The sequence below is a fragment of the Corvus brachyrhynchos genome, unplaced genomic scaffold, assembly GCF_000691975.1.
Source record: "Corvus brachyrhynchos isolate BGI_N302 unplaced genomic scaffold, ASM69197v1 scaffold175, whole genome shotgun sequence".
NCBI lineage: Eukaryota > Metazoa > Chordata > Aves > Passeriformes > Corvidae > Corvus > Corvus brachyrhynchos.
In genome coordinates this window covers 2,567,251-2,592,634 of record NW_008238448.1, presented here as the reverse complement: position 1 = coordinate 2,592,634, position 25,384 = coordinate 2,567,251, and the positions used below count along the sequence as shown (strand labels likewise).

Below are 25,384 nucleotides of genomic sequence, written 5' to 3'. Positions count from 1 at the left end.
CCTCCCCTGCACCTCCGCACTCTGGGAAGTGCTGGTGGGAAGTGTGCATCTTTCCCTGCATGGACATCACCTTATGGCACCCATTTCAGAACCCTCGTGGGTGTTTGTAGCACTTTGAGTTCTCCTTGATAGTCAGAGGCCTCCCAGCTGTCCCCGTGCACTCAGCAGGTCTCCCCTCTCACCGACCCCCTTGAGAGGCCACTGCCAACTGCTTATGTATGAGATCAGGCTTCTAAGGGTGCCCTTTTAGTCACCTGGTACACAGACCATGAGTTTTCATCCAGAGTGTGTAAAACTGCAAGGGACAAACTTGCCATTCCTCTGGTGATGGTGGGGGTTTGTCCCAGCTGTGCTGTGCCACGGCTGTGCAGGAGAACAGTGGAGAGGAAGAGGGAAGTTGAGGAAGCTTGTGTTGCTCTTAAGGCTGGAGATATGGCAAGCCTGTACTTTAAGCCTTCTTTTTTTAAATGCTGTTCCTGTAACCAAAGGGTTTCTCCAGCACTACTGCTGACTCTGCTGTCCTTAGGTCACAGCCCTTCATGCACAGTGCCTGCCTGCCCAGCACATTGCTCCTCCTGCCCTGCAGCTCTCCATTTGCCATTTCCGCAGCCCTGTCTCAATGTGTCCCAAATGCCTTTCTTCCTGCTCCCGGCCCCCACCCATTTCCCTGCATTTCCTCAATAGCTGCATCCCTCCTCGGGTGCCAGTGGTTTGAGGATGCCGATTCTGGCAGCAAACCTGGTTTCCATCCACTAGCCCCAATGTCATGTCTGTCCATCTGTTTCCCCCGCTTCAGCAATGCAGATATTTTAAAACAGCATTTTGGAAATGTCATCTGGTTTTTTTTTTCAAAGCAGAAGCCTCACTAACACAATTTAACTTTTGTCCTTCTCTTGCAGTCCAACAAGGTGCCCGTGGTACAGCCTTCTCATGCGGTTCACCCCCTCACCCCTCTTATCACCTACAGCGATGAGCACTTTTCCCCGGGGTCACACCCATCTCACATCCCCTCTGACGTCAGCTCCAAACAAGGTGAGCCCATCCTTTCCCAGCACGGTGGAGATGCAGGGTGGTCCTGGTGCCCTCCATGCTGCTGACAGAGCTTTATTTGTAATATTTTAGAGGGAGGCTTCCAGATGCATATGCCCACTTTCAGAGATGGCAGTTCTGCTGTGATGCTGATATTTAACTTGGAGACTTAAATTTTTATGCTCTTTCTAATGTGATAATCCGGGCTTGTTTTTCTCATCAAAATCTTTCAAAATCTCGGTAAACAACAGCCAGTCTTCACCATCTCCTGTGGTGCCCAAGGCTTGCAGCATGCAGATGCAGAAAGGGCAACCTTCCCTCACCTTTCCGAAAACAGAGGGACAAGTGCTTCAGAAGTGGTGTTATTGAAACTTTTTCTTTCACTTTATTTTATGTCCTTGTATTCTAGTTGTCCATTTTCTTCTATATGTCACTTGGCATAATCAAAGCATTGCCCATAAAAATAGTTTTGAGCCTGTGCAAGTAAAAGCTTTACAAATGTGACATTTTTGAACCTTCTTGTGCTGGCTGCCTTCTGCAGAAAGCATCTTGTTACATGTCTGAGTCATGGATGTCAGTTTTCTCTGCACCTCTAGGACTCCTTAAGGCAAACACAAAAGCCTCCTAGATCCACATCTGGGAATGTCAGACCAGCCCTGCTCAGAGTCAGTCTGCAGGCCCCCAGGGAAGAGCAGACAGTCTCCAAGGTGTCAAGCCCAGCCTGTGCCAAGAGCTTTTCCCAGTACTCAGGAGAACCCAAGGGATTCCTGGGAAGGGTGTGCTTGCTTGCAATGGGTTGCAGGAGCTGGGGAGGGATGTGATGGATACTGGCGAGATGCAAGGGGAGGACTGGCCATGGCTGTCGCGGGTCTGAGCCAGGGTTTGGCTAAGCACCTGTGCAGAAGAAATCTGCATGGGAGACCTGGTGATGAGGAGGAAAGGAGCGAGAGCAGAGGGTTTACAAAGGCATTCACTGTAGTCTGTATATCTGCATGGGCAGGAAGCCTGTCAGTGCCATGACTGGTCCTGGAGGGTGCTTCTCTGCCTCTGTCTGTGCTGGCATGTCCCACCATGTGCTGTGACACCCAGTTGACAAAATCGTGAAGCTCTGCTTTACCTGGGCACACATCCACATGCACAGTAGTCCCATTTATCTGAAGAGGCTTCTAGTCATCACTGTTCAGGGAGAGAGACTTTTTCTTCTGTCTTTCCCTGAATGCCTATGCTTTATTTTGGCTGTGCTATGGAGATAATAACATGGGCTACATCCAGAAAATGCTATGACCTGTTGGTTCTGTGTGTCTTTTGCTATTTGGTGGTTACTTGTTTAGTTTTTTCTAGGGAGGGAGAATACAAAAAGCACTCTGCCTGGAAAGCCTGGCCTGTAGATACATATATAATACCTCTTTCAGACTTGGAAGAAGCAAGTGGAGACCTCCTGTCCTCATTTGTCTTCTTCCTTTGCATCAGTGCCCAGGAGAAGGATATTCACACTCATTCCTTGAAATCCCAGGGGTGCCACGCGTTAAGAGAATGGGATTTCCACCTCTTGCTGAAGCTGGCTGTGAGAGCTGGGGCACAACCCGCTGCTGCAGTTTGTGAGCTCAAGAGGTTTTTGCTTACTGCATGCTGAGTTTGCCCTCCTGTGCCCCATTTTTTTGCCTTTACCCCAGTTTATTTTTGTATTCCTGTACAGCAGACCCCAACTAAACAACATCTGGTTTGTTGTTGCTGCTGCACATCCTCTCTTCTGCTGCTTCTCTACCCTCTCCCCTGCCCAGCACCCCACCAGTCACATCCCCATCCCTGAGTGCAAGCCTGCCGAGGGGCTCTGCCAGGAGGCACAAAGCTCATTGCCCTCTGGTGTTCCTGAATGGGCTCTTGATCCCTTTGCTCAGTGTCTGGCAAAGATGGCAATGGATGATGTGGATAATGCAGCCTGGAGACTGCTGGTTTTGTCTGGGATGGTCTCCTTGATGTGTGTGGTCTTTCCGTCCATGCTCCCTCTTTCGGCGCCACCGGCATGTGGGAGCAGCCGCACTGAAGTAGCCCATGCAGTAGCTGCAGAGAGGATTTTTCTTTTCCTCAGGTCCTCTGCCAAATGCCTCCAACCATTGTTTCTGTCCTTGCCTCCCACTGTGGGTCTGGAACAAGGCAGTGCCCTGGCTCCCTAGCCCTGATGCCAGGGTGCCCTTCTCCCACCAAAATCCTCCAACGAGGGGGTCTGCAGCAGCTTGCCCTCAGCACTGCCTCTTGCACCCAAGGCACTTTGGGATGGACACACAGAACCACCTTCCTAAAGGCAGTTACTTTTTTTTTTTTATTTTTTATAATTTTTTTCTTTAACCCTCTCGGGAGAACTTGCTTTGGAGAGTAGTGGCCATGTGGTAGCTGTGTGTGCTCCTGTGGGCATTAGGTGCTGGTAGCCGTCCATAAGGGGCCAGAAGTTTTGGATTAGCAATAACTATTGTGCATTAGTTAAGAGAGAGCAGTGTTGTCTCCGTGGATCAGAATTGCAGATTCTGGAGAAGAAGTGGCCCAGTTCCTTGTGCAGAACTTGTTCTGGCAGGGGCAAGGTCATGTCATCACTTCCAGGAGCATCAGTCATCACCAGAGATGTGAGAGATGAGACACTGGGCTTCTTTAACACCTTGTTTGGTTTTCTTTTTTTAACCACTCGCAAAGAGTGTTCCCTCTCATGTAAAAGCCCTGGGATATGTAAAGTGTTTCCTTTCCTGTTAGCTACCAGCTGTTTTACACCTTTGAAAAGACAACTGGTCAGAAATTCGACTCACTCAGGTTGTGGTTCCAAGTCTGAAAATTTAGTTTTTTTCAGACAATAACACCACTGGTATTATTTTCCATGCTTTCCTGTACATGGTCCTGACAGATATTCTTCAAATCTTGTAATTAAATTCAGAAGATTTAAATACAAACTGGGAGGGGAATAAATCAGTAACATCTATCTATAAATTAAGTGTCAAGGTAGCATATGCTCAGTCTTGGACCTTTGGAGTGTCACCACATTAATATTTAATACCCTTTTAAAGCAGCTGATTTAACATGTGAAGTAGACTTAACAATTCCTTCTGCTTCACCCCCTCTTCCCTAAACACATTTAAATAAATCAATGTCTTTGTGGCCTCTGCAACTGTAATTCCATGTCTCCTTGGGGAACAAGGTTTAGGTGAAGAATGGAGACCACAGACCCTTTTGGGATGAGGATTAGCTTTAATCTTGAGGTGATTCTTGCAGTTGTAGGACTCTGTGTTCTGGGGAATGTGAGCTGATGGATCATTCCTGATGGGACTCTTATTTTTCCATGAAATACTACCATTGCAAAACAGATTGACCTTGGAGCCCACAGGAGTCAACTTGATGAAGAGCTTAGTTGGAACTGGAGTGACAATTGGAAGCCAAATGAATCATATCAAGTGTGACCATTACAGGCCTGAAAACGATTCTTAATTAACCACTGATCCTCTGTGGTAGCAAGTTTCCAAAATCTGTGAATCCATAAGGGAACCCGTGAAAATATAAAAGTAGCAATTTACCTAATCTAGTAGCTCTGCTGTGCTGCCTCTTCGACAATGCTTTATTTTCCCCTTGTTTCATGATGTGTTAGAGGAGGTCCTCAGGTTCCAGTCAGGTTTGGTGAGACCATTGAGAGGACAGTAGCACCTAATGCATTTCACAGGAGATCTAAACTTGCACAGGTCCTTACCCATACATTTATTTCCTCCTTCCACATTGTTTTTTCCGGTATCTCCCTTTGAATTGCAGTATTGTGTGCAAATTGTTTGAAAGGTGGCCCATGGAATCTTTTGCTTTTAACACAAACCAAGAAGGTGGTTATTTCTTATCCAGTGTATTAGTTCCACTGTAGTATTAGGTGGGAACTGTAGGTCATATACAGAGTATTTTGAGGAGAAAGTCACTCATTCTTCTGTGCTTTTTAACAGGCATGTCCAGGCATCCTCCAGCTCCTGATCTCCCTACCTTCTATCCCTTGTCTCCAGGGGGGGTTGGACAGATAACACCACCTCTCGGCTGGTAAGATTTTTTAGCTTCTTTTCAGACAGGTGCATGTTCACACCATTTGCTATTGTTGAATCAGTCGCAGCATTTACAAAACAATGTCATTCCAGTAAGAAATTCCTACTTTATTTTAGTTGAAAAGATGAAAAAATGTCGATCTTTGAAATGAATTGAATCTGTTTTTTGAATGCATACAGAAATTGAAGTGTATAGATTTCACTTTGAAGTCTCTATGTTTCTTATGGCTCAGATTTGTGGCTCTTAGCTTTTGGAAAGATAGCAGAAAACAGTTCTCAAGGAATTAAATGTAAATTTTAATAAACAAAATTGCAATTAAGCTTTTGGAAAGATAGCAGAAAACAGTTCTCAAGGAATTAAATGTAAATTTTAATAAACAAAATTGCAATTACTCAGGAGAGGGGAGGTAAGAAGGAACTTTGAAGTATGTATGCGTGGGGAAATCTTGAAACTGCCCCAAATGGAGAACAAACTTTTGTAGTCTGCTGCTTTTTACAGTTTCTGTATGGAGAAAAGCCTCTATCACTGGGATCTTGCTGCTCTTGCTAATACTAGCACTCTCATGATCTCTTGCTGCCACTCAGGGTGGAGGAAATGTGGTATTTTTGGAGTAACAGATTTGGCAGGGTGCTTCATGTCTACTTGGGGTAGATATGTACTTGCCTTCAGTTCTCTTGGAAGAGGGAATAAGGAAACTCAGCCATAATTTCAGCGCTTTAGAATTTGTATTGTGACTAGTCTGTGCCCACGCAATGAGGGATGCAGATTTTTTTTGTTTTTAATGTCTCCATGGGAGGGAAACATGATCCAGATGACAACAGGCAGAGAAAGTAGAGAGCAGAAGATGGTGAAATGCTGTATTGCCGGCATATCTTTCAGGAAAGGCCACATGCCTTTTTGGAACAAATAATTAGTAGATATCAAACTACTAAAATATGGAAGTATCTATTTTTTTGATTTTCCCCCTCCCCCCCCCATTTTGCTGCTTAGCTGTCTCCTCACTTCCACTGCCACCAGGCAGTTGCTAGCATGCGCTTTCCAGATGTGGTCAATCCTTTCTTCTGAATGGTTTCTTGGTGCAGAAGTTGGGGGGAGGGAAGAGGGAAAGATTTATCCAACCTTACAAGACTCTGGATGCGTTCAGCAGCACTCACCAACAGCGGGACATACTCAGCTGTCCCTCGTGCTACGGCTCCCTGCTGTGAGGTAGCACTGTTGAGACTTCCTTCAACTTTTTTTTTCATTTCCTCTTCCCTTTGAGCACTGCTCATTTCCAGTGACATGCTCCAAGAGTGAAACCTTACTGTGTCCTGAACCTTACAAAGGCCCAGTTCCATTTTTTCTCGTCTGATTGACCAGTCAATAAGCATCTGAATAGCATTGATGTGTTGATGTGTGTGGTGCCCCTCTGGTTGGAAGAGGTGTTTCGGCTGAACTGGTATTTGCTTGCATTACCATTGCATGCTACTCCAGGGAGTTCATTGTAGTCATGACTGAACCATTGCAAACTGAAAGTAATCAAAATGTAGTGATGATCATAAAAATTAAAGACCTCAACTGACGGACTGGTGGCAAAATATTATGTATATGTGGGAGTGTCAAGGAGGGAAGACCTTCACACAAGCTTCTCTTACTGGACTGCAAAGTTTGATCTTTAAGTAGTAAGATTGACTTGTGTCGCTGTGGCCTTTTACGTGGTTGGGTTGGAGTTTTTTAATCAAACAAATTTCTGCTCAGAAAAGCTGTCCACTTGTACCTCACTATAGCATATGCTAATGGAGAGAGTCCTAAGTTTTCAAAGACTTAATAAAACTGTTCAAAAGGCTTTTTAGCTTAATAATTCACCATCTGGTGTTCTCGCTCTGATCTACAGTAGAACTATTTGGAATAAGATGCTTTTTTCCTAAGAGCTTGTTTAACAAATCTGATTCCAGTGCTTCTAAAACTAGGTGAGAGAGGGATAGAGATAGAGGAGTGTGCATGTGTGTTATGTGCCCTGGGGGAGGAAGGCTGGTTGTTTTGCTTTCCTTCCCAGTGGAAACTTAGATTGGGAATCTTTCAATAGCAAGGGAGAAAGTTCAAAGCATTTAAGTACTCATTAGTTTCACTAGGAGAACTCTTGAAAGTATTAGCTCTTACTATTCATTTGTGACTGAGTTCCCATCAAGAGCTTGTAACTCTAGAGTAACCATTGAATACCATATCGTATGATTGATGGGTTCCTTTCTTCTGTGACCTCAGGCAAGGTCAGCCTGTATATCCTATCTCGAGTGGATTCAGGCAGCCCTATCCATCCTCACTCTCAGTCGACCCTTCCATGTCCAGGTAGGTGTAGGAGGTGAATGACTGACTGGGGAGTAACTGCTGGCATTAGAGGGCAAGTTGCTCTTCTGCTTGCATCTTGGTCTGCCTTTGCTTGCTTTTCAGTCAGCTAAACCCTTATGCATACATTTTTATTTAACTTATGTGTTGTATATGCAGTTTGCCTGGATCCCACACTGGTCTCATTCAGCATTTTCTTGTCAGTCTCTGAAGTGTTGCAATGAGGAGCACCAGTGAATTGTCAACAATTAATTGAGCTGTTTCATCTGAAATGAGTCATTAGTCCATTTCTAGATGCAACACATAGTGTTGTGCATAGCATCCTTGGGTTTTGCTCATGTCAGTATGCAGCCAGGTGGATTGTCACTCTAGTCTGCCTTCTCTAGTTCCAATTTCAAAGCTGTTGGTAATTAGTCTTGAATCACGTAGGTAATGCTCTGTATGGAAACTTGCTCGCAAGTAGGTATTTCATAGCCCAAAGCCACTAATGGCAGGGGATGCCAGCACAGTATTTGTACTGGTGTGTGACTCAGGCACTGTGTCTTTATGTCTAAGTGCAAGCAAGCAATGCTAATTGAGACTTGGGCATGACACACTCCAGACCTCCTATGCTCTGCTTTCGCATTCTAAAGACAGCTTCTGCATCCTGTGCTTGGTGTACACGAGGTTGCAATATACCATTCTTGGGGTTTTTTCTGTGACCTGTAGAAGACACACCCTCTTGCACAGGGATTTAAGGCAGGCCATTTGATAAGTGGGGGGTCCTTTTGCCTCTTTGTGTGTGGGCTCTTTTGGATTATCACTGTCCCTTCACTTCTTTACAGGGGAATGATAAGCATGTGCCTGTCAGGGTGATTGGGAAGAAAACCCATTCTTCCTCCAAGATAAAATCACTTGATTTGGTTACAGGGCTTTGTGTTTCCTTTATTTTGATCACATGAAGGAAAAGGGCAACAAGGGGACTAAGGCATGGTGAAAGGAGAGGCTGGATGCCATTCCTTAGCCATCACTCCTTCAGCAAAACTTTGGAGCATGAGCTTGTTTTTGATGTTAACAGTACTTTCCACCAGTTTAAAATACAGCATGCAGGTTTTCTGCTGCTGCTGAGCTTGCAATGTTCAGCACCTTCAAGTTCTGTCTCAGCTGTCCTTAAGAGTGACCTGGGTTAGTAGGGTGGGATTATTCAGTTAGTGGTATTTTGGTTTTATTTTCCATTTTCCTTCTTGTACAAATGAAAGGAAGCTTTAACTAGGACAAAACTCTCTCCCTGCTCCCAGGGATGCAGGATTTTCAAAGTTTATTTTAAGCATTTGAGGTAAGAATAGTCGGTTCAGATGAAGTGATGTTAAAATCTTTTACCTTAAGTACCTTGAAAAGTAAAGAGAGCCATCAGGGACTTCTTGAAAAGACTCTTCTTTCATTTTATTTGTTTCTGCATGGCAGTTTCCTCCTTTGCATTGGCTGGTGGTGGATATTTCAAGAATGTTTATATCTTGGTGTGGAAATACACTTTTTTGGTTAAGAAATGTGTATTTTTATTTCTAGACAGTGCAACAGTATAAACATTAAATATTTCTTGCATGCATTGCTAAAAGTGTTTGCCTGAAAGGTAATAAAATAACTTCTCTACAACCAAAATGTTGACTGATTTGTTTGTTTTTCTTGAATAATTGGGCTACAATGCACAAATCTTAGCCAAATATTTTTCATGTGCTCTGTAAGACTTGTCTTCATTGCAAGCTCTGTAGCATTTGCATTCTTAGAGTGTCCTGCTGCTGTCATACGTGTTTGATGCCTGTCTTCAGTGAGGTTACAGACCTTGCTTTGTTTTCTCTTTTAGGTTTTCGCATCACATGATTCCTGGTCCTCCAGGCCCTCACACAACTGGAATCCCTCACCCAGCTATTGTAACACCTCAAGTGAAACAAGAACATCTGCACAACGACAGTGAGCTAATGCATGTGTGAGTCTGCCTTTCTGCACTAGCTCATAATGAATAAATGTTTGAGAACTAACTCTGTCTGGAGAAGAGTCAAGGATGTTTTAAAAAAAGTGTCTTTCATAATCTCTCTGAATTTTAACTCTTCTCCTATAACTAAAACTGGAGCTGTGAGCTACTGTTTGGTAAGGGTAATGAGAAGCCATTTTTCATTCCAGTCCAGCATTTTTAAGCTGTTGGCAACAGCCATCTTGATTCAGTCATAATCATGGACCTGTCCAGCTGTGACTCGTGCTCTTTCTGCTGGAAAAGTCCTTACCTGCAAAATTCACTAGTAAAAAGCAGTCTCATTGCTTAGTACTCAAAGGCAAAAGGCCTAGGAAAGAAGGGGATGAGAAGGTATTCTCCTGCCTATGGCAGTGGTCTTTTAGGGTACCATGGATAGCTTTTCAAAAAGAGAATTGAGACAAGTGATGAATTTGGAACAGATTCACAGATTAAATGTTACTTGCTAGAGAATGTCAACCTGACGTCCTCCCTGAGTATTAAACTAAAAGATGTGAAAGTGGATGGGACGTGACCACTGAAATTCTCATTCTTACTACTTAAGTGCTACTGTAACCACAAGTCAGTAATGTTCCATTGGATCTTTTTAGGTTGAAGCAAATTAATGCTTTTTTTCCTTTCCTTTCCCTTTCCCAACCACGTTTTAGGAAGCCTCAGCATGAACAGAGAAAAGAACAAGAGCCAAAAAGACCTCATATTAAGAAACCTCTGAATGCTTTCATGTTGTACATGAAAGAAATGAGAGCAAACGTCGTAGCAGAGTGTACTTTGAAAGAAAGTGCAGCTATCAACCAGATCCTTGGCAGAAGGGTATGTACCAGGAGGGTTTGTGAGTGCTCACGTGTGCTGCTAATTTGTGTTTCCCTTTAGCTGGGTGTGAAGGCTGACTTTCTGCTTGAGGTGATAACTGATGTGCAACTATTAAATTAGCTATAGAAGATCAAACATGCAACAAAAATAAAAGTAGTATCTTGATTTTCTTTTTTCAGCATTAGCAACATCATCAAATTTGTGTCTGTTCCGCTCATGTTATGGTGCCAGCAGCTCAGACATGAAATAGCCTCAGTCACACATGAAGGAGCATTTTAACCAAATTCTGGGTCCTCCCTTATGCCGGTGTCCATCAGAGCAGGAAAGGATCATTCAAAGTTGAACACTGGATGCCACTGGAGATGAAACTCAAAAGTGAATATATTGTGGTCCAATTGTAAAGTCATGTAGGTTGGGAGGGACCCATGGAGGTTGTGTAGTCCAACATCTGCACAAAGCAGGTCCAGTTACATCAGGTTGCTCAGGAACCTGCCCAGTCATGTTTTGAATGTCTCTGAAGTCATCAGCCGAGTACTGATGATCCCAGTACATGTACCAGAGCTTTGCTGAGAACTGTTTGCTTCTGTGGCATTTTAGTTGTTTTGTACCTTCCACACAGAAAAAACGCTATGGAGGCCAACTCACAGTACAGCCTTTGTGTTCTCTGCCAGTGTTATTCTTCCAAGGGAAGGCAGCAGAGGTAAATACCCATTTTGCAACTGACTCCCAGAAATGAGAAAAGGGGTGATTTTTGTATCAATCTGAGTAGGGATTATTCAAATTCCCAGTGAACACCTCTTTTTGATCACTGACCAAGGCAGTACTGAGAGGCATTGTGACTCTGAAAACCCTGTGCTTTTAAATGGGAAATCAGCACATGACCTTAAAGTGCTCCTCTTGTATTACAGTCAGAAGACTTCCTGCTCCAAACACAGCAGAAATCTATTGGTACTTGTTCATGTTCATGCAGTCTTCTGCTTTGTTGTTCTTGTTACCTCCCCTTAAAGTTCATCTTGGTGCTTGCCTTTTCCATGCTTTCATACAAGTCTCTAGGATCATATATGGGCCATTTGCTTAAGAGTTGGACTTGATCCTTGAGAGTCCCTTTAAACTCACAATATTCTGTGACCTGTGAACTTCTCTTTACAGGTGACAGCAGTCCCAGATGATTGATCTTAGTTGCTTAGTATATCAGCCTAGTTTTCTTGGCCTGAACAAGGGCAGTGGCTTATTTATCTCTGCTTTGGCAAGGAATCAAGCCTCAGGGCTCCATTGCCTGTTTTTTCTGCAGCTTGGACTCCTCTTTTCAAGTTGCTGTTCTCCATGAAAGTACCTCAAATTCCACTTTTGCTGTCGTGCAAACGATGTATGAGTTATCCAATATAATTGCTTGGAGATTAGTTAACACTTGACAATTCAAGTGTCTCATGTTCAGTCATCCTGGTCACTACTTACCCTGTGCTACCCCAGAGCAGGAACCACCTCTGTTCTCATGAACTGACACTTTGTCTGCTGCTGGGCTCTCTGATGCCACAGCATTGTGGTCACTACCTGCCAATTTTTGAATGTGCATGTGGAGTTTGAGAGTTGCAGACAGGCTGAACTGCTGTGCTCTCAATAACACATCCAACTTGCCAAGTCAAGGCAGACGAGCTTTAGTTCACGTCCTCTGACATGTAACTGAATAACATATTAAGTCATACAAATGCGATCTGATCTGAAATCTTAGTTCTGTATGTAATTCTTGTATGGGTGTCTTAATGATTTCTTAAGGATTTTTGTCTGTTTTTTGGATTTTTTTAATAACTTCTCCCCTCACTTCCCCATGGATGTTGTCAAACAAGAAGATGCATCTAATGCTGCAGCAGTGGAACTTAATTCAAAATAAAAGGCCTTTACTCTTTCTGGTTCAGGTCTATGATAGGTGTTTCAAAAAGGACAAAATTACTAGATACTAATGTAGCTTATGCCTTTTCAAATTTTTAGGTTGTGAGGTTTTGCGTTTGCATTTTTTTTGGGGGGGGGGGGGGGGGAATATGTTTTTAAGTACATGAAACCAGGAAATTTATTCCTGCTTGGCTACAAAAGTCAACTCATGTAATCTGTAAGACTGTAGTTCTGTGATTTCTTTATCTTAGAAACTTTTGCAGTTGCCATTTACTTTTTCAACCAGAAAGCAGGTACCTTGAAGTTCAGTACTTAGAAGTTGATCTTGGAAAGGGAGTGCTAGTGCCCAGAAAGCCTTCTGTGTTGGCATTGAAAACTTGAGTCTAGCTGCTGCTTGAAACCAAGACAGCAGACCCCTCTGTCAAGGGGAGATTGCTGCCCTTCAAAAGCAGCACAAACCCCTTCAGTTCTGTCAGGAGCTAAAGGCTGGGTTTTGTTGCCGTTTTTTTGTTAGGGTTTGCTTTTGTTTGTTTGTTGTTGGTTTTTTTAAGTAGTGTTGGGAGAGCATGGTTCTGTGAGCAGACTATTCGGTGAGCCCTGTTTCCATAAATAATTTTTGTCTTGCTCAAGGCACTTGGCAGTTGCAGAGCTGACAAATGCCTGAAAGTCAGTTAATAAACACAGGTGCTTGTAATTGCTAATGAATTTCATTTTTGCAGTGGGGAAGGACTGAATCAAAGTCACCAAAACACTTGTTCAAGTCATCTGTTGCCTAGGTGTAAGTTAGTTCCCAGTCTAAAGTTGTGTTTATTTGTTTGCAGTGGCACGCTCTCTCCCGTGAAGAACAAGCAAAATATTATGAACTAGCTCGTAAAGAAAGGCAGCTACATATGCAGCTTTATCCAGGCTGGTCTGCAAGAGACAACTATGTAAGTCACTCACTTGAAGGTTCCTTTTTAAAATTCACTTTCTTTTTGTAACTTTTAAAATTATTATTATTGTTTCTTCTTTTTCTCTATAACTTGTGGCAAGTCCTGGGTGAAGGGATGGTGAACATACAAATAACATAAACCTTATATTTGTTTTCACTTCAAGCACCCAGAAAACTTGAGATTTTGTTGTTGTTGTTGTTGAGATGCTTCTTATGAAGTTCACAGTTTTTGCGGGGAAAATATAACTTGGAAAGTTTTTTTCCTAAGACAGTGGCCACTACTGTCTGGAAGCTCATGTTGTCCTATACAGCTGTGAATTTTTTATCATTTTCTATTTGATTGCTTATTATCCAGAAATCTTTTTTAGACCTGAGAAAAAAAGGGGGGTCTTGCTTTCAAGAGAACTGCAAGCCCAGGGGTCTCAATGCAGACTGAACTTTAGCTGAAAAGAATTCAGAATGGTCCATCTGTGCAAATCTTGTATAAGTAACCTTCATGGTAGAGCCTTCTGTTATACATGTATGTGTGTGTATGTATATATATATATATATATAAGTTATACATGTATGTATCTATATAGAAAAGTTTTCTTAAAGTTACTCTTGTTTTATAATTAAATATCTAACAAGTTCATAGCACATCACACAGCTTGCAGTGCATGCTTACACTATGGTGCCTACAATGAGCTGTCAGTGTTGCCAAATGTGATGATATCAAACTCAGAAGCTGCAATCCTGAGAGGCTGATCCTAATCCAAGATCTGGGCTCCTTTCTGTCCCTCCCTTAGATGTGACACCATCTACTGGGATAGGAAGTGTACATGGTATATCTGGCTCAGTTTTCCTTCTGCATTAGGTGGACAGTAGTTTTTCTCTACTTTGGTGATGTCTTTGGGCATTAAGGATTGAGGTACCTAAACATCTAGTATTAACAGAAACTGTAGAAACTGGCACAGAATGCATTGACACAGAAACTATGTGATTATCTCTGAAGGAAATGCCCTGGTCTGGCTGACATGCATGCCCAGTTTTGTAAGCACAGTCACAACTGTAAGCCCTGGCAGCTTCTTTCTGTCTGTTTTACACAGCCTATAAACTGTCCTGACATTACACAGGTAGGGTTTATTTCCAGTAAGCAGACTGTGTCAACGGAGCTGTCTTGAAATATAGGTGGGAACAAACAGGGTCTTAGGGAAAGACTCCCTGGAAATGAGGGGATTTTTCTTGTCTTGAATTTACTTTCTGGAAAATCACACCACTTTGGAGTCTTGTCAACTTGTGCTTACTGGACATCAGGCTTCAAGATGGTCCTGTGATGTTTGGTCATGTTGGCTTTGAGAACCTTGTGTTCTGCCCCAGCCTATGTCACACAGCACATGCAGCGGACCTGCGGTTTCTTAAATGCCTTGACAGACATTTGGAGTGTGTGAGGTGGCACGTAAGAGGTATCTCTTTGATGTGCTTCCAGCCTACATCCTGTGTGGAAGTATATCTCTGACATACTCCAGTCCTGTATGTTACAATGAAGAACTCTGCTAACTTCCTCTTGCAGCCCTCCCCTCTGCCTCTCCAGGAATGCACACGTTCTGCAGTGGTGGTCAGATGGTGATCATAGGAGAGCACAGCTTATTGCTGAAACCTTTTCAGATATATGTCATTTTTCTTTTTTTTTCCTCTTTGGTTTTCCTAACTTTAGCAGTCAAAAAGTGAAATTGTATTAATTTGGCACAGGTATTACTCCAGTATTTTGAGGGTTGGAAATGACTTGGGGGAGGTTCTTCTGTTTCACAAAACAGTACGAGTGAAAAATACATACTGTATGGTTTTGGTTCTTCTGTTTTGGTTTGTCTGGTTATTCAGGATTTTAGGAATATGAAGAAAATGTTAAACATTATTATTCAACTCTTGACACTATCTTTTTCATATGTTTTTACTACTGCTACCCAAAGCAGTCATGCAAAATTGTGTGATAGACATGAGAAGCACAGTGTTCTCATAACGTGAGGGTGTCTGGGTGTGCTGCAGTTGTCAGAAACTATCTTAGTTGGGAATGCTGACAACTAGGTTTCAGCCCAGTCTTCCATTCCTTCACTTGTGTTATGTCATAGGTAGATCTCATATCTGCTTTCAGTTTATGTTTTAGCACTTGAAGTCAGCCTGATGTAGAGAATAAAACAATTTTTCCTCCCATGACTTTTCCATGTTAACATCTGCACTAATGCAGTTTCCTCTCTAAAAGAGTATTGCCTTGGTGCCCAAGTGATAAAGTATATTGCTGTGAGTTCCCCAGAGCCCTTGAAATGTGCTTTCCAACTTCTAGTCTTGGTCCTGGCTTTGGAATCTTGCTCACAAGGCACTGCCCAGCCCTGTTGCCAGCCTTGGGATAAAAAAGGACAAGAGCTTGAGAGTCAGGCAGGCCCAGACTGTCAGAGCAGAGTGCAGGCTACTTAAGTTCATGTGCTGGAGCTTCACCATAGCCTGTGTTTGGAGTCCTCACTTGCTGTCCATCAATCAGTGAGCACTGCAGGGGTTTGAGGTGGTTTCTCACATCACCTGCTGTCCATCCCATCACCTTGCAGAGTTAGCTCACGGAAAGGTGTGTCCCAGCACCCCAACCCTTCCACTCTGTGGCCACTGTGTGTGTGGCATGCTCTGTGCTGGGACATGCAGCTGCCAGCCATGAGAGTGGGGGGCCAGAGGATGGGCAGCAGGCTGCAGCTCTGTTCACAGCAACCATCCCAGGCTTTGACAGAACTCATCTGTTACAGCCTGTCTGGAGGCTTCTTTAAAATATAAATGGATATGATTTTTCCTTAAAACACACAAAAAGCTTTCACTGACTATACAGGGCAAAAAAGACAAGTCATATGGAGGAATATCAGTGGTAGGGTGGTGCAAGATGATTAAGGTTTAAAATTGTGGGTCTAAGCTGACCTTTTGTTTCCTGACAGACTGTGTGAAGCAGGAGCTGCGGCCGTTTCCATAGATGGGGGTGCGGGAGAAGGCTGAGTGTGTGGGTTGGCATGCTGGGGCCAGTGTGGTCTCCCAGAAAGACAGGTGCCAGGCATTCGTGTCCTGCACCTCAGCTGAGGGTGCTCTGCTGTACAGTCTCTGCTGTTTGGTTATTGCAGAGTGCACTCTCTGGGCACAAAAGCCAGACTTGGCTTTTGTTCAGGTACGAGCATTATCAGAACAGTTTTTTGGCTGGTCTGCACCCTGGGGACAAGTCATGGTTGTCCTAGGTACTTTCAACACCCTGTCAGCTCCTACCATGTATGACAGTGTAAGTATCTGAATGTGTGAAGAGTTCTTGTAAGAGCCATAAATGATGATATCAACATACATGTCATCAGATTTTTGAGCGTGAGAAGTCTTCTAGGTGCTTGAGGCTGCCAGTGTTAGTTGAAAAACTCCCAGAAATTGTAATTCCATGTGGATATAAATATAAGTATTGCTGGTGTGCATATTTCTTCATAGATGCTCAGAGCAAACTTTGTTAACATTGAACCAGTTGAAAGTGGGATAGAAAAGCTACACTGAAAACAATTGGGTTTTTTCCTAACAGCCTTCTCTGTGTCCACATGACTTTTGCTGTGAGGGAAGAGACAAAAAAAAGTTCTGTGCATGTAACAGTATGATAAAATTTCTTGTTTTTCAGGGGAAGAAAAAGAAGAGGAAGAGAGAAAAGTTGCAGGAATCAGCATCAGGTAGGCCATGAGCACCTCTTACTTGCCTTTCACCTCAGGTGTATTTTAGAAACCAGAGCTTGCGCTATTTAATTTTTATGAGCTTATGTCTAACACTTGCTTCTGATGGATGTTTTAAGATATTTCATTTGGAATGTAAGCTTGTGCACATGCACACAACCCATGCCTCCTTTCCCTTACACCTTTCTGAGCAGCAGTCCTGATGGCATCAACATCTTTGGCTGAACTTACACATTGCTGCAATCACTGTCCTGTTTTACCTTTGCTTTTCTCCTCAATCAGTGTTGTACCATCTTTAGACTTAACTATGTCTCAAATACTGTGTGGTATTATTGGACACTGGAAACTTTACACAGATCTTTTGTAGTAACTGTATTTTTTTTTCTCAGTGTATTTTATGTTTCTTTGTACACTAACAGCTGCCTAGTAGGTTGGCTAAAAGCATCAGTGAGGTCTTCTCTTTGCCTGTAAAATATATATAAAGAAACACCCTGTTTTCCCCAAGAAAAAATGGCTGGTATAAGAACCATAAAAAAACCCAAACAACAAAACCAAAAAACACACACAAAAAAAGTCCATGTAAGACTGTAGCAAACAAACTTATTTGGAATGTGCAAAAGCTCTGTAACAAATTTGTTAAAGGAAAACAATCTTCTACAGGTACAGGCCCCAGAATGACAGCTGCCTACATCTGAAGCATGGTAAGAACATCTCTAAAGCTTTCCTGCTTTGATAAAACTGAATTGTAAAATAAAACTTCTTATAAATTTTATGCAATAATATGAAATTAGCAAAAATTGCAGAACTACCATATCCCAAAGCTAATGTTACTTTGATTACTGATGGTTTTTATACCGGCTATCTATTAGGTGTTCACCATTTCACTGCTTAACTGTAGTATTTTCAAATTGACCACACCTCACTGACTCGCTGCAAGTCTGCCTGTGAACCAGGGATGGGTTTATTAAGCAGTGCAAGCCCTCCCAGACTGTCACAGCTCATAAGAGCAGGTTAGATGCTGGCTTTGGAGCACATTTTATGTGCTGACATCAACAAGATGCTGCCTGGCTGGGTACACCTTTTAAAAACAATTTATTCACCTGTATACTAACAAAACACCTACTAAGAAGATGGGACTGTATTTCAGTTGTTTCAAGAATTTCTCCCACAACTGTACAGTGGTATTTCATTTGTGGTGCAGGTTGGGGTTTTTTGTGGTTGTTGTATTTCCAGCATGTGTTTTCTTTCTTTATATCATATTATCTGCACTGAGGGTGGAATGACTAGTGATTACACATGTGTAGTAACACCATCTAGTCAGCTTGTGAGTGCACACTACCACAGAGAGATTCTTATTTCTCAGTGTCTGTGTTGGAAGGCTGGTCCTTCTCTTTCTCTCAGTGTAATGCATTTTCTAGTAGAAATGGCATTAATTTGAAATAATAGTTGTTTCTAAACTATCTAATTAACCCAGATTGCTCTTGGGAGATCCCCAAGAATTCCAGGAATCGTGCAAAAAAATAAGACTTTGTAAAATGACCTACACACTGTATCAGAAATGGGCTCTATCCTCTCTTCCTCTGCCTTGTTTGGCCACAGGATCCCTGTGGCACTCAGAATAGTCAGCAAAGCAGGCTCCTGTTGGCCCTCTGCTCTGCTTGGACTTTCAGCCAGAGAAAGCCAACTTCAGTTTCCTGTGTGCAGTGTGTCAGTCAGCAGTCAGCATGACTCAAGCCTCTTCTGAAGTTATGCCATTATGCTGGTTAGTCTAATCTTGGTTAAGACAAGACTTTGGTGGTTTGTTTGTTGTTTTTAAAGCTGAAGTAAAGTGTAAAGGCAAAATGTGTGCTCTTTTTTTCTTCCTAATAAGCAGAAGTTTTTCAGGCAAGCAGACAGCCTTGCCCTTTGGAACATGCCTGAGTTATGCTGATTTGGGATGTGGATTGCAGTGTTGGAGTTCTGTAGCCTATACAACACGTAGCTGTAAAGCATCTTTACTTAGAGTATTATATCTACTGCAAAAAAAAAAAAGTGCCTTAACCTTGAGTTTTATAATTGGTATTTCAGCTTAGGTGTCCAGGTCCATGATTGTTGTGAATATTTTTCCCTTTGATGCTAACACAGTACCGGTAGGCAAAACACTCATAATTTTATCTGAATTGATGCAGAGCAGTTGATTGGGATTGGAATACAACTAAGGTTCAAGTGACAGCTAAAAAACAGGGAATATTTGGTTTCTTGGATGCTTTACAGTCTTGCCTGTGCTGACCTACTTGTGTTGGAGTTTCTCTGCATTTTCTGTATTAGAGGTTGAGTGTTCTAAATGTGGGGGTTTTCTCTCCCTTTGACCTTTACACTCCTGCCTTTCTATGTCCTGTCAGGCTTTGCAACAGTGTGGAAACTGTTGGCAATACCTGTCTCTCTGTCTTGAGGCAATTTATACCACAGAGTGCGTGAACAGTAGTATGTTTTCCAGGGAAGGAGAAGCGTGCTGTTGACTCCATATATGCACATGAAGCCAGCCTCAATAAGTGTTTCAGACCGAGTGTATGATTTGCACTGGAGCTGTACAGATGTGCTCTTGCTGGAAGTAAATGCACAGAATGATTTAGGGAACCCAAATCAGCCACACTTCAAAGTAAACTTCTGAAGGTTAAGACTCTTGCCCTCTGCAAGCCTAATCCAAAGAATGTTTTGCCCACAAGCATAGTATCTTACCAGGCCCACAGCAGAGCTGTTGAAGTCTTTACTGGATGGAGATAATAAGCTTGGGAACAGCTTTCTTACTCGCATGGATGGTGTAAGGAAGAGGGGGAAGGAGGGTGGGAGGTCTGGGAAGGAGACAAGCGTTCTGTTATCTGAGAAGAATCAGAAATGAGTAGGTGGCAAGACCAAAGAAAGAATCTCAAGATCAGCACAAAGGAGATCAGCTAGGGCTGTAATTACAGTGATGTAAGTGAGAAGGATGAAATGGTGGGAGGGTTGTGTGGTGGGATGTTCAGAGGAAAGTAACGGAAGAGACATGCAAACAGAAATGATTTAAGATACTGTGAAAGTTTTGGGTGTGGGGTTTTTGTTGGGGTTTTTTTGTCCACGAACATTCAGCAAGTAACTGATTTTTAAGGTGGACCTCTAATCCTGCTTTTTAACTTGGACATGATTAGAGTGGTAAAGTCAAGGTGGTTGCATTAAGTTGCCCCTTTTCCAAGGATTGTATACAGCAGCAGGCATCTTAAGGCTTCACTGCTTCTAACTGAATTCTGTGATCTCCAACCTACTCAATGGCCAATTTGTAAAACACTTCAGAATGCTTTAGAAATACTGTGACCACATGCACCAGTCTTTGCTGTATTATCCTGAGGTACTCCAAAACATGTCTTTCAAGAGTTGTGGAACTGTCCCAAGAAGGATTTTGTTTGCAGTTGACATGGCCCAACACAGTATTTGAAATAACTTTGGTTTATTGAAGAAATAACTCTTATTTATTATCTTCTTTTGGAATCAACCAAGAGTGGAATTAGACCGGATAATGCTAAAAATAAATTGAGGAGAGGCCGGGAGGGAAGGGGAAATGAGGAAAGCTAAGATTAAGAACAATGTAGAGATCACCTGTTGAGCACCTTTCTGAAAGGTGAGTGTTTTCTTTTTACTTTAAGCACAGCCTTCTAGGGGATTTGTAAATAGGAGCAATTTTGTGTTGTAAGCGGAGATTTCTAATTTCTTATCCAGTTAGACTTTTGGAAGAAAGAAAAAAAGGGTGATTTTTAGCATCTCATGAGTATTTTGAAATCAGCAAGGAAATAGAAGGGTACTAACAAAATTTCCTCATTTTTCTGCAGCATGGAAATACTTAACTTCTTATAACTTGCTCTGTATAGAACTGTAAAAGGCACGTCATTCGACATATGGCAGGATCCAATTGGGAAACAACATAATTTAACATTGTGTTTTGGCATATCTTCAAGGGCTAAAAAGAGTGATAGAGAAGCTTAATAGACATTTGAAAACCTGTAAGAATAATATTTGTGGCTTGCAAAATTCCATAACAATTAGCATCCACATTAGCAAAGCTTTCAAAATGAAGAAAACTTGACTAATACTGATTTGCAATCAGAAGTACTTAAAGGGATCATATTAAGACCATTTAACTTTGAACAATGAATTATCTTAACATTTCAAGCTTCCTACATGGAAATTAGAGCCAAATTTCAGCACAGAAGTGATTTTTGGGTAGTAATTTATGACTAGATTGTGTTTTCCCTATTACTTAAAAATAAAGTGGAGTGAGGCTGTGAAAGCAGACTATAAAGTGGACCAGTCCACAGCCAGAATATGGTGGAAAATAAGCATCTGATGACTGTGGTCATGGTTGACATCTGAGAAAGGAGATGCAAAGAGGATGTGGTACCTTGCTTTCTGAGGCATGTTTTCAAACATGGCTTGTCCAGTGCTCTTGAAATCATTGCTGGACTAGTCCAAATTGAAACAATGAGCTATTCCCATAGCTCTTGACTGCTCAGAAGCTTTAAACAGAGCCTGGAGAACTTGCATAGAAGTTAGTCTCTGTGAGAATGTGTGTGCTGATGGTGGTGCAGAGATTTGTCCTGATTTGCTTTAAAAATTGTTTCCTGTGTGACCCATACTTCCCTATTCCCTGTTTTGCCCATGAATAGTGGCCTTCAGCACAGGCAAGAGGGACAGAATGAGCAGAAGAAAATTTTCTGGATTGAAATATTTGTTTCATTTCAGATAGGCATAAAATTTCCAAAGAAAATGAGTATGCCCTCAGACAGATCATGGCTTGTCTTGAAAGGGACTTCAAAGATCATCTAGTTCCAACACCCCTGGGACATGGTCAGGGACACCTTCCACTGGAGCCTCATCAAATCTGGCCTTGAACCCTTTCAGGGATGGGGCAACTCCTCTGGGCCTCACCACCCTCACATGAAAGATTTTTTTTCTTACTATCCAATCTAAACCCATCCTCTGTCAGTTTAAATCCATTCCCCCTCGTCCTATCATTACATGCCCCAGCTTTCCTGTAGGCCCTCTTTAGGAACTGGAAGACTGCTATAATGTCTCACTGGAACTTTCTTCAGGCTGAACAAGCCAGCTCTCTCAGACAGCTCTGTCTGCAGAGGAGAGCTGCTCCAGCCGTCTGAGCATCTTTGTGTCCTCCTTTGGGCCCACTCCAACAGGTCTATGTGCTTTTACTGTTGGGGACCCCAGCGCTGGATGCAGCACTCCAGGTGGAGTCTCACCAGAGCAGAGCAGAGGGGCAGAATCCCCTCCCTTGCCTTGCCAGCCATGGTGCTTTGGATGCAGCCCGGGATGAAACTGACTTTCTGGGCTGCGAGTGCACATTGCTGGGTCTCATCCACCAACACCCCCAAGTCTTTCTCCACAGGGCTGCTCTCAATCCATTCTCCACCCAGCCTGTATTTGTGCTTGGGATTGCCCTGACCCAGTTGCTGGACCTGGCACTTGTCAAACTTCATGAGGTTTGCACAGGCCACCTCTCAAGCCTGCCCACATCCCTCTGGATGGCATCCTGTGCGTCCCGTCCCGCAACTCAATTCTGACCTGCCACTGATCTTGCCAGGGTGAAAGACAGAAGCCCTCCTCTCTTTCAGGCTCTCTGACATGAAGGAGAAGGTCAGAAGAGCAAACCCGAAGAGAAGCCACGGCCCCACGCAGGTGGCCGGTACAGAGGGGCACTGACACCTGCTGGGAGAGGTCCAGCAGAGCAGACCCAGGTCCCTGCTTCTTTTTACCATCTTGGTGGAGGTCCCTGGTGAAGTGCCGGAAGGAGGGAGGGAAGGAAGGCAGGAAAGAAGGAAGGAGAGAAGGAGGGAGGGAAGGAAGGCAGGAAGGAAAAAGGAAGGGGATAAAAGCTATTTTCAGTGCAATCAAGGGACAGGGGGAGGGGTAAGTGAGGGTAGTAGCAAAGCATACATTTTACAAATTAAAGAACAGCAGAACACTTTCAACTAGACAATCAGCACAGATATGGGATTAGAAAAATAAGAAAAATTGTTAAGGATTTTTTCAAAATGGGTGCAGCATAGTCAGCTATGAAGCTGATCTTCAGTGTTTCATATTTAAAATTGACACTGACAAATGGAAAAAATAGGTAATTCAGGAGGTGAATGTATATGTTTGTTTTGTTGGAGATGCCCAAGTTGCAGAACCAACTGTGAAATTAGAGGTGCTTAATGAAGTTTGAATTTAACCACATTTACAAGTGATTAAAAAAATCCCAAATTGTTTCACTTCTGAGGTGTTAGCAGCAGGCGGCTTGGGCTAGAACGAAGGAGAGCAGTGGGACAACTATTGTTCTATCTCTTCCTGTGGGATAGGGTGGGGACAGGGAGTTGACTGCTGGTGCACCATTCTTCTCTGGATAAAAACGGTGTATTTTGGTGGATTTAGTAAACTCACCATCAGACTGAGAATTCTAAGGTCATGAGAAAAACTCTGTAGAAACAAACTGTTTCATAAATAAGGTGTAAGGTTTTGAAATGTCATTTCATTTCCAACTGGAAGAAAACTTCAGCATTTTAATGTTTTTCTCAGGTTTATATTGCATTTTCACTTTTTTAGTGTATTTACATGAAAAATTTCAAAATGAGTTTTTGATACTGTGTTTCTGACCAGCTAGAAAGCAAGTTTTTATGATACTGTCAAAGTCTTTCCCAGTTGTTTCTGGAGACTAAGCTTGGGTGAAATCTGTCTTCTAATTTCAACAGAATTGTATTCAAATGCAATTCTGTCAAAGCTTAGCAAACCCTAGCATACCCTTGCACTGACTTTTGCTTCCATTTGCCTCTGATTTTAGAGATTGTGATTAAAGAGGTCTTCTGATATACATTAATGCAGACCTAGCCACCCTGTAGACAAAACTAACCAAAAGGACAGAACAAAACCAAAGAGCCTAACTGTCATGTTGCAAAAGTCACTGCTAATAAAGCAAACCTTCTCATACCAGTCAGTTCCTTAATCCTCTACTTTAAGAATTTTTTATGCAAGTCATCTTTTAAATCTCTGACTCTTTACCTGCTTGTTAAGACTGTACCATATAAACAGTTTTGAAAGCTTGCAGATTGGAAAGCTGTACAAGTAAGGAAGCCCATAGCACAGCCAGCTGAAGCACCACTGTCTGGTCACTTAAAACATGAGCCTGGCAAGTCAGTGAGACATTATGGGCTTTAGTCAGAGCTTCCAGGACATGAGCTTTCAGCTCCTCCTTCCAGTGGTAGGAGCAAATGTTGGAAGCATTTGTGCAGCAAAGGCGTCATTGGAACTGGGGTGTAGTGTGTGAGCAGGGTTAGAGGCAGCTGAAGAAAATGGTACCAGTGACCATCTCTGAGTTGGTGTTCTTGCCACAGGCATCAGTACAGTGGGATCAGGGGTTAAGAGAACTATGTAGGCTTAAGTGAGCAAAGAGGCATAATTTCTGAAGTTGCTTCCTCCTTGCAAACATTATAGGATATGTGTTCCCTCATTAATATTAAACTCAGGAGTTTATGAGAGCCTTCTATCTATCTTTCATCTCAGGGATACCTGAAATTGCACGTGGTAAAATATTATTGCCAAAATAACTACACAGAATTGGTTTCTATGGTGTAAAGGCAAATGCACACACTAGGCGGTGGGACTACATTTGGATGAATAGCTGGTTTTCTTCCCATATGTGTGTCTTTTGAGGTACAAAGGCTTTCTGTTGTGTATTTTGGACCAGTAGAGATTTTATGATGAGATGACTTAATTGCATCAAAGTGAAGTTGGTATGTTTGAATTCTGAAACTAATCTGCTGTGGAAGTGGTTTCTGTGTACTGATGTCTAATGCTTGTAGTGTTGCTCTGTGGATGCCTGTGTGTAGAAGAGTTGATGGAAGCTCAGGAAGATATTCAGGTTATATCTGACTTGCCTTTGGTTTCATGAAAGCAACTGTTTAAATTATTCCATGTATCAGAAGATTTAACTGTTGAGATTGTCTTTCAAAGTAGTGTAAATTCTAACCTATGTTTAACTCTGGCAGAAAAAATTATCTACAAAGGAAACTGTACCTGTGTTATTTCTTTCTTCTGAAAGAATTTTCACTTACTGCTTTACCAATACCTCATGTTCTTCTCTGTTACAGCAGGTGAAAACTGAAGTAGCAATTTCAGTGCCCCTAGCTCTCAGTCTAGAAAACAAATAATTTAAAAAATAGTCTTCTGAATATTTATTATATGCCATAAAGATTCAAAAAGGAGACAAGCCTATTTCTTCCTCCCTCTTCCTCACCTTTAGTATACTGTTCCTCTTTAAGAAACTGCTAGAGACAGCTGTCTAGAGGCAATCTGGTTTTTATTATAAACATGGAGCTTCTCTCCCCTCCTACCCCCAACAGGAAAAACATGTCTTGGGTCTTCCAGTAAGATAATTTAAAAGATTCTAGCTCAGTGATAGAGCTTGTAGTTTTGTGCTGCCTACACTGGGGGCCTTCGATAAGAGCCACACCTGCTTGGCATCATTGCCATTCGCTGCACTAAATGGGAACCCTAAAATACCTGGGCGTTTTCCGTGCTTAAACTAATCTGCTCTGGAAGAGGTCTCTGGCTTGGGAAGGCTGGGGGAAGAATATTCCTGCT

The 25,384-nt window shown here is 42.5% G+C and overlaps 1 protein-coding gene across 5 annotated transcripts in view; it reads left to right on the top strand.

The window, feature by feature from the left end:
- LEF1 (lymphoid enhancer binding factor 1) overlaps nucleotides 1-25,384 on the top strand; it is a 69,775-nt gene that overhangs the window by 38,812 nt on the left and 5,579 nt on the right. For 2 of the 5 annotated variants that reach the window (XM_017736800.1, XM_017736801.1), the window contains 7 exons: nucleotides 900-1,032; nucleotides 4,992-5,082; nucleotides 7,327-7,410; nucleotides 9,248-9,370; nucleotides 10,060-10,222; nucleotides 12,931-13,038; nucleotides 16,699-16,747. In XM_017736800.1, coding sequence (XP_017592289.1) covers nucleotides 900-1,032; nucleotides 4,992-5,082; nucleotides 7,327-7,410; nucleotides 9,248-9,370; nucleotides 10,060-10,222; nucleotides 12,931-13,038; nucleotides 16,699-16,747 — 751 coding nt within the window. Of the gene's footprint in view, nucleotides 1-899; nucleotides 1,033-4,991; nucleotides 5,083-7,326; nucleotides 7,411-9,247; nucleotides 9,371-10,059; nucleotides 10,223-12,930; nucleotides 13,039-16,698; nucleotides 16,748-17,407; nucleotides 17,449-25,384 lie in introns of all 5 variants that reach the window. The other 3 variants (XM_017736802.1, XM_017736805.1, XM_017736804.1) reach the window with 3 other exon arrangements.